Genomic DNA, 13,109 nt, shown 5'->3' with positions numbered 1-13,109 from the left:
GGTCCAGTTATAACTGTTGCTTCCTGACCTGCATACAGATTTCTCAGGAGGCAGGTAAGGTGGTCTGGCATTCCCATCTGTAAAAGAATTTTCCAGTCTGTTGTGACCCACACAGTCAAGGGCTTTGGTGCAGTCAATAAAGCAGAAGTAGATATTTTTCTGGAACTATCTTGCTTTTTTGATGATCCAACGGATGTTGGCAATTTGATCTCTGGTTCCTCTGCCTTTACTAAATCTGGAAGTTCCCAGGTCACATATTGAACCTGGCTTGGAGAATTTTGAGCATTACTTTGCTATCATATGAGATGAGTGCAATTGTGCAGTAGTTTGAACATTCTTTGGCATTGCCTTTCTTTGGGATTGGAATAAAAACTGACCTTTTCCAGTTCCATGGCCACTGTTGAGTTTTCCAAATTTGCTGGCATATTGAGTGCAGCACTTTAACAGCTTCATCTTTTAAGATTTAAGGACTATTATAACTTTATGTCTCATACCTGTCACTCTGAAGTGCCCCACATGAAAACAGAAACTGCATGTGTCTTGTTGATTTCTGTATCCTCAGTATTTATCACTCACATAATAATCAACACATTTTGTTGAATGAAAAATTAAGGCAAATATTAACTGATTTGGGGGTTGAGTTCTTCTGTATCAGACAGGAAATCAGTGGAGACAAGGAATCATGAAATCAGAGAAAGATATATATGCCCCATGTATAAAAGGGCACTGAAAAACTCCAATTAACTAAGAATCAGTCTCACAAGCTTTCCACTTCTTCAAATTTCCTGGCCTGAATTTCTCATACTACATGACCCCACTGTGTCAAGAAACATAGGCAGGGTCTCTACCGCCTAAAGACGTTTGCTAAAAGGTATTCTGCACCTGGACTAAGTGAAGTCGCTCAGTTAAGTCCAACTCTTTGCGACCCCATGGACTGCAGCCTACCAGGTTCCTCAGTCTATGGAATTCTCCAGGCAAGAGGACCATAGTGGGTTGTCATTTCCTTCTCCAGGGGATCCTGACCCAGGGATTGAACCCAAGTCTCCCATATTACAGACAGACACTTTACTGTCTGAGCCACCAGGTTAGTGCACCTGGACTAAGGGGCTAGCAATTGTGCATTAGAACAGGTTTGACATGCTAGCTAATTTATAAGACCCAGAAAGACTTACTCGTTAGGGGATAGGCTACAGAATGAGTAGTTCAATAGGTAAAGGTACTGCCATGTGAAGGTGTGAGCATCTAAAATGATAATACTAAGTGAACCAAGAAGTAGGCTATGAAATAGAAGAGAAAAAGGATGTTCTACCACTCTTTCTAAGGGTCAAAGTGGTAAGACACATCTTCTAACAGCACAAGCCTTTTTTCCTACATCTATCCCTCCTGCCTAATATTCAAGTGGTTAATGTAAATGCCAACTCTGCTAAGTGTGATCTGAGGTTCTGAGGGCTCCCAGCACCAACTGAGAACCATGCCACAGACAGAATACCTAGTGAGGCTACTCATGAAAGGAGTGGGAGAAACAGAAAACATTACTCACCAACAGCAATGATGTGTAGGCAGCCAGGATCCCAAGGAAACTCAGTAAGACAATGGACCAGAAGAACCAGAGCCCTGTACCTATAAAAATGACCCTGCAAAAATAAGTTTCAATTCTTAAAATACAGTAAAAAAAAAATAGTAGCATCTACATCAAGGATAGGGGCGACAAGACCAACTAGATGAGGTATAAGAAAACAGAGGGAGATACGAGAAGCAATTTGGGAACAGATGTGTGAAGAGCTTTGGGGATATTTAGTGGAGAACTTTTAACTTTGTCCTAATGGCAACTGGGTGCTTTAAATGGGGCTCTGTATAAGTGGTATCATTTTTTAAAAGTTATTCAGAATATATATTCAAAACACATATTCTCTTTTAAAAACAATATAATATAGAAGTTCTGGAATTCTAAAAGAGAAAAAGTCTACTGCCTTAATAAAACTTAACACTTTCCATTTTGGAAAGTTTCTGGCTTATGTGAATGTACGTTTTCTTATATAACTGCAAGCCACCATGTCAATTTCTCTATCCTGTGTAAGATATTTGACCTCTTTAAAAACTGCCTTGACATGTTCTATTCCTAAAGGAGATTGTGAGAGAAAACTGTTAATGATAAGCTAAGAGAAAGAGGATTAAATTTGTTCCATGTATTGTATGTCAAAACTGTTTTAGACTGTTCATTTCAAGATAACATAGATTACCTTCTCACCATATAAAACCTGGAGAAATTATATTTTAACAATACAGACCTATAACTTGTCTTACTGCACTTTGAAGACATTGCATTTTTTACAAACTGAAGGTTTGTGGCAACCATACATCAAGCAAGACTATTGCCATCATTTTTCCAATAGCATTTGCTTACTTCCTATCTCTGTATCACATTTTGGCAATTCTTGCAATGTTTCAAGATTTTTCATTTCTATTATATTTGTTGTAGTGATTTGTGATCAAAGATCTTTAGTGTTACTACCACTACTTGCTGAAGGCAAGTTATTCATAAATAGCTATGATTAGCTATCTAGCAATAAAATAATTTTTAACTAAGGCACGAAAATTTTTTATAAATAATGCTATGATACTCTTACAGACTACAGTATAGTAATGGTACAGTATAAAAAGAACTTTTATGTGCACTGAGAAACCAAAAGACTGTGTGATTTGCTTTATTCCTATATTCACTGTATTGCTGTGGTCTGGAAATGAACCCTCAATATCTCCAAGGTATGTCTGTATAAAATATAGATGTGTGAACAAAAACCACATTACAAATAAGTAAGGAAATTCTCCTTGGTGAGGAGTTATACATCAAGAAGAATGTAATAAGCAAGCAGCTATCCAAGCAAGACCTATCCCAGATCAAGACGCTAAGAGTTCTCTGTAAAAGATAAGCTCACAGACAGCAATCAAAACATGTAAGGAGTGTCAACAAATTCATGCAGTATGTCAATTAAAAGAATAATCTGAATAGTAAAAACGTAATTAATAGAATGATCAAAAAAGAACGATGAAGTAATCAAGATCTTCAGAAAAAGAAAGGTCTCACATTCATATAACTAAAATAGATGTTTTAAAACAAGCACATTAATTATCAAAACAATAAAATGGAAATCTCAGAAAACTTGCAAGATAACCTATAATGGAAAAGGTCTGAAAAAAATATATATATGTATGCAAGTGTGTGTGTGTGTGTGTGTGTGTGTATAGCTGAATCACTTTGCTTACACTTGTAAATTAGTTATTTTGTTGCTGTTTTAGTTGCTAAGTTGTGTCCAACTCTCTGTGAGCCCCTGGACTGTAGCCCACCAGGTTCCTCTGTCTATGAGTTTCCCACACAAGAATACTGGAGTGGGTTGCCATTTCCTTCTCCAGAGGATCTCCCTGACCCAAGGATCAAATCCACACACCTTGCATTACCAGGTAGATTCTTTACCACTGAGCTACCAAGGAGGCAAATTAGCCATATTTCAATTTTTTTTTAATGAAAGATGGACTTAATAGCTGTTGAGATACAGTCAAAGAATTCAGCAAACTGCTTAGCCAAGTAATGATACTGACTTCTTTTTCCAAGTGAGGAAGTTAAAGTTTACTATTTAATGGTGCCTCTATCTTCCCTAATCATTTCTCTGGCCACATCTATTTTCCTTCACTCCCTTTGAACCTAAAAGGTCTTCTTTTGTACATTCAATCACATGTTAAATATTGATATTGTTATAGTTTAGCTCAGCTCAAAATCCTCTCACCAAATTCAGGTAAAGTTACCACCCACTCACCATGAACTGCAGGAAGAATTTTACATGTTTTTGTTTTTTTTTTTTCTTTTTCTCTTTCCATTTTCTAGTTCTTGACCTATGGATTTGTACTCACTATAGGTAGTAGTAGTCAGGTAGCATGGAAATGAGAAGAATGAAAAGGTGTTTGTTTAGCTGAGCGGAATTGAAAAAAGTGGAGGGGGCGGTCCTAAGATGGTGGAGGAATAGGACGGGGAGACAACTTTCTCCCCCACAAATTCATCGAAAGAATATTTGAACACTGAGCAAATTCCACAAAACAACTTCTGAATGCTGGCAGAGGACATCAGGCACCCAGAAAGGTAGCCCATTGTCTTTGAAAAGAGGTAAGAACAAATATAAAAGATAAAAAGAGAGACAAAAGAGGCAGGGACAGAGATCCATCCTGGGAAAGGAGTCTTAAAAAAGAGAGACGTTTCAGTGCACCAGCCCCAAGCATCCAGTATCCTGCATCGAACCTTGTAAAGTAATTAACCTCCAATTAAAATAAATAAATTTATATTTTAAAAAAATAAAATAAAATCTCCTTTCAAATGTAAAAAAAAAAAAAGTTTATTGCAAAAAAAAAAGAGAGAGAGAAGTTTCCAAACACCAGGAAACACCCTCACCAGCGAGTCTGTGGCAAGCCTTGGAACCTCAGAGGGCAACATAACCAGGAAGAAAAATAAATAAATAAATAAAACCCACAGATTACGTGCCTAACGGCAACTCCCAGCAGAGAAGCAGAGCAGACGCTCGCATCTGCCACTAGCAAGCAGGGACTGGACAGGGAGGCGTGGGCTGCTTTGCTTAGGGTAAGGACCAGGCATGAATGCCCCAAGGGCAATCTGAGGGAACTAACTAGAACTAACTTGAGATAGCAACCCAGACTGTGGGATAGCTATCCCATGAAAAGCCCTAACCTAAGACACCGCCAGGCCTGCTCACAGAACAAAGGACCATCCACCGCCGGAGACAGGCAGGCGAGGGCAGCCAGAGTCTGCGCCTTTGTGGAATACCTGAGAACCTGAACCTGAGCGACTTAGGCCTGGGAAGTACATACAACCCAGGGCCCACCCCAGACAATTCCTGGCAGAGCAATCTACAGCCTGAGCAGCGTAGACAGGGAAAGCACATACATCATGAGCAGGGGCAAACCCAGTGTGGCCAAGACACTGCGAGCACTCCCCACACACGCCAGTGATATTTGTTTGCAGTGTTCCTCCCTCCCCACAGCACATCTGAACATGTGAACCTAAAAAAGTGACCACCACTGCCCCTCTAGTGTCAGGGTGGAAATCAGACACTGAAGAGATCAGCAAACAGAAGAAGCTAAAATAAACAGAGGGAACCACTTTGGAAGTGACAGGTGCAATAGATTAAAACCCTGCAGTTAGCACCGACTACATAGGAAGGGGCCTATAGATCTTGAGAAGTATAAGCTGGATCAAGGAACTATCTAAAGATGAACTGACCCCACACTGTCCAGAACAACACCAGAGAAAGTCCTAGATATGTTTTTACTATTATCATTTTTTAAATTAAAAAAAATTTTTTTATTTTTAAGTCCTCTATTACTCCCTTAATTTTCATTTTTATAACCTACTATTACTTTGCAAAAATAAAAGACCCAATTTTTAAAGCAAACTTCATATATATATATTTCATAATTTTTGTGACTTGCTTTTTTATTTAATATTGTATTTTTGAGAATCTAACCTCTACTCTAGATTTTTAATCTTTGCTTTTTGGTATTTGTTATCAATTTTGTACCTTTAAGAACCCTATCTTCAATACCCATTTTTACTTGGGAGCGAGATTACTGGCAGGATTGCTCTCTCCCACTTTGGACTTTCCTTTTCCTCCACTAGGTCGCCTCTATCTCCTCCCTCCCCTTTCTCTTCTCTACCCAATTCTGTGAATCTCTTTGTGTGTTCCAGGCTGTGGAGAACACTTAGGGAACTGATTACTGGCTAGATCTGTTGCTCTCCTTTTGATTCCCCCCTTTTATCCTCATGGCCACCTCTGTCTCCTTCCTCCTTCTTCTCTTCTCTGTGTAACTCCGTGAACATCTCTGATGGATCCAGATTGTGGAGAGCACACAGGGAAGTGAATACTGGCTAGCTTGCTCTCGCCCCTTTTGATTCCCCCTCTTCTCCTCCTGTTCACCTCTATCTCCCTCCTCCCTCTTCTCTTCTCCATGTAACTCTGTGTACCTCACCAGGTGTCCCCCACTGTGGAGAAATTTTTCATCATTAACCTAGATGTTGTATCATCGGTGCTATATAGATATAGAAGTCTTGAGGCTACTGTAAGAATAAGACTGAAAACCAGAGGCAACAGAGATAAATCCACGCACCTATGGACACCTTATCTTTGACAAAGGAGGCAAGAATATACAATGGAGAAAAGACAATCTTTTTAACAAGTGGTGCTGGGAAAACTGGTCAATCACTTGTAAAAGAATGAAACTAGAACACTTTCTAACACCATACACAAAAATAAACTCAAAATGGATTAAAGATCTAAACGTAAGACCAGAAACTATAAAACTCCTAGAGGAGAACATAGGCAAAACACTCTCTGACATACATCACAGCAGGATCCTCTATGACCCACCTCCCAGAATATTGGAAATAAAAGCAAAAATAAACAAATGGGACCTAATTAACCTTAAAAGCTTCTGCACATCAAAGGAAACTATCAGCAAGGTGAAAAGACAGCCTTCAGAATGGGAGAAAATAATAGCAAATGAAGCAACTGACAAACAACTAATCTCAAAAATATACAAGCAACTCCTCCAGCTTAACTCCAGAAAAATAAATGACCCAATCAAAAAATGGGCCAAAGAACTAAATAGACATTTCTCCAAAGAAGACATACAGATGGCTAACAAACACATGAAAAGATGCTCAACATCACTCATTATCAGAGAAATGCAAATCAAGACCACTATGAGGTACCATTTCACACCAGTCAGAATGGCTGCAATCCAAAAGTCTACAAATGATAAATGTTGGAGAGGGTGTGGAGGAAAGGGAACCCTCTTACACTGTTGGTGGGAATGCAAACTAGTACAGCCACTATGGAGAACAGTGTGGAGATTCCTTAAAAAACTGGAAATAGAACTGTCTTATGATCCAGCAATCCTACTGCTGGGCATACACACTGAGGAAACCAGAAGGGAAAGAGACACGTGTACCCCTATGTTCATTGCAGCACTGTTTATAATAGCCAGGACATGGAAACAACCTAGATGTCCATCAGCAGATGAATGGATAAGAAAGCTGTGGTACATATACACAATGGAGTATTACTCAGCCATTAAAAAGAATACATTTGAATCAGTTCTAATGAGGTAGATGAAACTGGAGCCTATTATACAGAGTGAAGTAAGCCAGAAGGAAAAACACCAATACAGTATATTAACGCATATATATGAAATTTAGAAAGATGATAACAATAACCCTGTGTAGGAGATAGCAAAAGTGACGCTGATGTATGGAACAGTCTTATGAACTCTGTGGGAGAGGGAGAGGGTGGGAAGATTTGGGAGAATGGCATTGAAACATGTAAAATATCATGTATGAAACGAGATGCCAGTCCAGGTTCAATGCACGATACTGGATGCTTGGGGCTAGTGCACTGGGACGACCCAGAGGGATGGTATGGGGAGGGAGGAGGGTTCAGGATGGGGAGCACATGTATACCTGTGATGGATTCATTTTGATATTTGGCAAAACTAATACAATTATGTAAAGTTTAAAAATAAAATAAAATTTAAAAATTAAAAATCTAGCCTTGGTAAATTCAAAAAAATTGAAATCATTCCAAGCATTTTTTCTGACCACAATGCAGTAAGATTAGATCTCAATTACAGGAGAAAAACTATTAAAAATCCCAACATATGGAGGCTGAACAACACACTGCAGAATAACCAACAAATCACAGAAGAAATCAAAATATGCATAGAAACGAATGAAAATGAAAACACAACAACCCAAAACCTATGGGACACTGTAAAAGCAGTGCTAAGGAGAAGGTTCACAGCAATACAGGCTTACCTCAAAACAAGAAAAAATTCAAATGACCTAACTCTACACCTAAAGCAACTAGAAAAGGAAGAAATGAAGAACCCCAGGATTAGTAGAAGGAAAGAAATCTTAAAAATTAGGGCAGAAATAAATGCAAAACAAACAAAAGAGACAATAACAAAAATCAACAAACCCAAAAGCTGGTTATTTGAGAAGATAAATAAAACTGACAAACCATTACTCAGACTCATCAAGAAACAAAGGGAGAAAAATCAAATCAATAAAGTTAGAAATGAAAATAGAGAGATCACAACAGATAACACAGAAATACAAATGATCACAAGAGACTACTATCAGCAACTATATGCCAATAAAATGGACAACTTGGAAGAAATGCACAAATTCTTAGCAAAGTACAACTTTCCAAAGCTGAACCAGGAAGAAATAGAAAATCATAACAGACCCATCACAAGCACAGAAATTGAAACTGTAATCAGAAATCTTCCAACAAACAAAAGTCCAGGACCAGACAGCTTCACAGCTGAATTCTACCAAAAATTTAGAGATGAGCTAACACCTATCCCACTCAAACTCTTCCAGAAAACTGCAGAGGAAGGTAAACTTCCAAACTCATTCTATGAGGCCACCACCACCCTAATACCAAAGCCTGACAAAGATGCCACAAAAAAAGAAAACTATAGGCCACTATCACTGATGAACACAGGTAAAAAATTCCTTAACAAAATTCTAGTAAACAGAATCCAACAACATATTAAAAAGATCATAAATCATGACCAAGTGGGCTTTATCCCAGGGATGCAAGGATTCTTCAATATCCACAAATCAATCAACATAAAATACCACATTAACAAATTGAAAAATAAAAACCATATGATTATCTAAATAGATGCAGAGAAAGCCTTTGACAAAATTCAACATCCATTTATGATAAAAAAAAAAAAAAGTCCAGAAAGCAGAAATAGAAGGAACATACCTCAACATCAGTTCAGTTCAGTGGCTCAGTCGTGTCCAACTCTTTGCGACCCCATGAATCGCAGCACGCCAGGCCTCCCTGTCCATCACCAACTCCCAGAGTCCACTCAAACTCACGTCCATCGAGTCGGTGATGCCATCCAGCCATCTCATCCTCTGTCGTCCCCTTTTCCTCCTGCCCTCAGTCCCTCCCAGCATCAGGGTCTTTTCCAATGAGTCAACTCTTCATATCAGGTGGCCAAAGTATTGGAGTTTCAGCTTCAGCGCTAGTTCTTCCAAAGAACACCCAGGACTGATCTCCTTTAGAATGGACTGGTTGGATCTCCTTGCAGTCCAAGGGACTCTAAGAGTCTTCTCCAACACCACAGTTCAAAAGCATCAATTCTTCGGCACTCAGCCTTCTTCACAGTCCAATTCTCACATCCATACATGACCACTGGAAAAACCATAGCCCTGACTAGACGGACCTTTGTTGGCAAAGTAATGTCTCTGCTTTTGAATATGCTGTCTAGGTTGGTCATAACTTTCCTTCCAAGGAGTAAGCATCTTTTAATTTCATGGCTGCAGTCACCATCTGTAGTGATTTTGGAGCTCAGAAAAATAAAGTCTGACACTGTTTCCACTGTTTCCCCATTTATTTCCCATGAAGTGGTGGGACCGGATGCCATGATCTTCGTTTTCTGAATGCTGAGTTTTAAGCCAGCTTTTTCACTCTCCTCTTTCACCTTCATCAAGAGGCCTTTTAGTTCATCTTCATTTTCCACCATTAGGGTGGCATCATCTGCTATCATCTGAGGTTAATCATATTTTTCCCGGTAATCTTGATTCCAGCTTGTGAGCCATCCAGCTCAGCATTTCACGTGATGTATTCTGCATATGTTAAATAAGCATGGTGAAAACATACAGCCTTGATGTACTCCTTTCCCAATTTTGAACCAGTCCATTGTTCAATGTCCGGATCTAATTGTTGCTTCTTGACCTGCATACAGGTTTCTCAGGAAGCCAATAAGGTGGTCTGGTATTTCCATCTCTTCAAGAATTTTCCACAGTTTGCTGTGATCCACACAGTCAAAGGTTTTAGTGTAGTCAATGAAGCAGAAGTAGACGTTTTTCTGGAATTCTCTTGCTTTTTCTGTGATCCAAAAGATGTTGGCAATTTGATCTCTGGTCCCTCTACCTTTTCTAAATCCAGCTTAAACATCTGGAAGTTCTCGGTTTATGTACTACTGAAGCCTAGCTTGAAGATTTTGAGCATAATCTTGCTAGCAGGTGAAATGAGTGCAATTGTATGGCAGTCTGAACATTATTTGGTATTGTCTTTCTTTGGGATTGGAATGCAAACTGACTTTTTCCAGTCCTGGGGCCACTAGTGAGTTTTCCAACTTTGTTGGCATATTGAGTGAAGCACTATAACAGCATCATCTTTTAGGATTTGAAAAAGCTCAGCTAGAATTCCATCACCTCCACTAGCTTTGTTCGTGGTAATGCTTCCTACAGCCCACTTGACTTCACACTCCGGGATGTCTGGCTCTAGGTTGAGTGACCACACCAATGTGGTTATCTGGGTCATTAAGAAATACACAGTTCTGTGTATTCTTGCTACCTCTTCTTAATATTTTAATACTCTTAATATCTATTCTTGTCATTTCAGTCATTTATTGTGCGCATCTTTGCATGAGATGTCTCCTTGGTATCTCACCTTGATGTCTCACTTTTCTTGAAGAGAGCTCTGGTCTTTCCCACTCTACTGTTTTCCCCTATTTCTTTTCATTGCTCACATAAGGCGGCTTTCTTATCTCTCCTTGCTATTCTTTGGAACTCTGCATTCAGTTGGGTATATCCTTCCCTTTTTCCTTTGCCTTTGGCATCTCTTCTTTTCTCAGCTCTTGTAAGGCCTCCTCATACAACCACTTTGCCTTCTTGCATTTTTTTTTCCCGTGGGATGATTTTGGTCACCACCTCCTGTACAATGTTATGAACCTCTGTTCATAGTTTTTCAGGCACTCTGTCTACCAGATCTAATCCCTTGAATCTATTTGTAACCTCCACTGTATGGAGGGATTTGATTTAGACCTCAATGGCCTAGTGATTTTCCCTACTTTCTCCAATTTTAGACTGAATTTTGCAGTAAGGAGCCGATGATTTGACCCATAGTCAGCTCCAGGTCTTGTTTTTGCTGACTGTATAGAGCTTCTCCATCTTTAGCTGCAAAGAATATAATCAATCTGATTTAGGTATTGATCATCTGATGATGTCCATGTGTAGAGCTGTCTTTTTTGTTGTTGGAAGCTAACTCTCATTAGCTAATGCTAACACCTTAGCTGATGGTATTTCTCCATATTAGCTTAGCATCAATGATACTGCCTGGCATCCAATTTGTTTGTCCAATGGGCCAGAGAGACCTCAAATTGACACTAGCACTCTCGGGTGCTAGTGATCTAGACAGGATCTAGACAGCAGCCCTTAGTCATAAGCAAATAAAAGTTCTTGATATGACTTTCACAACAGCCCTTGTGGTCAACAGTCTCCCATGTTTCCCAGCACCTGTGTGCTTTATGTGCCCCTTAGACAAGACTCTCATAGGGCTTACAATAACTTTCCTCTTATAGTATGACTTAACCAATCTGGCCCTAGCCCAGAAATCACAAAGCACTCTGGCCATAGACCCTAATAAAGGCATGTGCCTAGGTCGTGCCTCACTCTCTGTCTACATTCTCCCTTGACCTCCCTGTGTGGCCCCAAAGTACCATGTACTTCCTCCAGTACCTACAAATAATACACTTCTTTATTTTAATTTCTCTTGCAGTCTGTTGCTGAACCATCTTGTTGCTTCAGCTCACTATCTAGCACCCTGTGCTTCACATAACAAATGTTGGTATGATCACTCACCTAGAGCCAGACATCCTGGAATGCAAAGTCAAGTGGGCCTTAAGAAGCAGCACTACAAACAAAGCTAGTGGAGGTGATGGAATTCCAGTTGAGCTATTTCCAATCCTAAAAGATAATGCTGTGAAAGTGCTGCACTCAATATGCCAGCAAATTGGGAAAACTCAGTAGTGACAACAGGACTGGAAAAGGTCAGTTTTCATTCCAATCCCAAAGAAAGGCAATGACAAAGAATGCTCAAAGTAACACACAATTGCACTCATCTCACACGCTAGTAAAGTAATGCTCAAAATTCTCCAAGCAAAGCTTCAACAGTACATGAACCGTGAACTTCCAGATGTTCAAGATGGTTTTAGAAAAGGCAGAGGAACCAGAGATCACATTGTCAACATTCGTGGGATCACTGAAAAAGCAAGAGAGTTTCAGAAAAACATCTACTTCTGCTTTATTGACTATGCCAAAGCCTTTGACTGTGTGGGTCACAACAAACTGTAGAAAATTGTGAAGGAGATGGGAATCCAGACCACCTGATCTGCCTCTTGAGAAATCTGTATGCAGGTCAGGAAGCAACAGTTAGAACCAGACATGGAACAACAGACTGGTTCCAAATCAAGAAAGGAGTATGTCAAGACTGTATATTGTCACCCTGCCTATTTAACTTACATGCAGAGTACATCATGAGAAATGCTGGACTGGATGAAGCACAAGCTGGAATCAAGATTGCCAGGAGAAATATCACTAACCTCAGATATGCAGATGACACAACCCTTATGGCAGAAAGTGAAGAAGAACTAAACGGCCTCTTGAGGAAAGTGAAAGAGGAGAGTGAAAAAGTTGGCTTAAAGCTCAACATTCAGAAAACTAAGATTATGACATCCGGTCCCATCACTTCATGGCAAATAGATAGGGAAACAGTGACAGACTTTATTTTGGGGGGCTCCAAAATCACTGCAGATGGTGACTGCAGCCATGAAATTAAAAGACGCTTGCTCCTTGGAAGAAAAGTTATGAGCAACCTGTTGCTGCTGCTGCTAAGTTGCTTCAGTCATGTCCGACTCTGTGCGATCCCATAAATGGCAGCCCACCAGGCTCCGCCATCCCTGGGATTCTCCAGGCAAGAATACTGGAGTGGGTTGCCATTTCCTTCTCCAATGCATGAAAGTGAAAAGTGAAAGTGAAATCGCTCAGTCGTGTCTGACTCTTCAGGACCCCATGGACTGCAGCCTACCAGGCTCCTCCGTCCATGGAATTTTCCAGGCAAGAGTACTGGAGTGGGGTGCCATTGCCTTCTCCTATGAGCAACCTAGACAGCATATTAAAAAGCAGAGACATTACTTTGTCAACAGAGGTCCATCTAGTCAAAGCTATGGTTTTTCCAGTAGCCACG

At 39.9% G+C, this 13,109-nt stretch overlaps 1 protein-coding gene across 9 annotated transcripts in view; it reads right to left on the bottom strand.

Annotated features, from left to right (window-relative positions):
- The window catches only part of GDPD4 (glycerophosphodiester phosphodiesterase domain containing 4), a 148,804-nt gene that overhangs the window by 112,258 nt on the left and 23,437 nt on the right, over window positions 1-13,109 (bottom strand). For all 9 annotated transcript variants that reach the window (XM_059883237.1, XM_059883236.1, XM_059883235.1 and 6 more), the window contains one exon: window positions 1,541-1,634. In XM_059883237.1, the coding sequence (XP_059739220.1) occupies window positions 1,541-1,634 (94 nt within the window). The remainder of the gene's footprint in view (window positions 1-1,540; window positions 1,635-13,109) is intronic.

Source organism: Bos taurus, chromosome 29, assembly GCF_002263795.3.
Source record: "Bos taurus isolate L1 Dominette 01449 registration number 42190680 breed Hereford chromosome 29, ARS-UCD2.0, whole genome shotgun sequence".
NCBI lineage: Eukaryota > Metazoa > Chordata > Mammalia > Artiodactyla > Bovidae > Bos > Bos taurus.
Note: the sequence above shows the minus strand (reverse complement) of the source record. Positions and strands in the feature narration are given on the sequence as shown.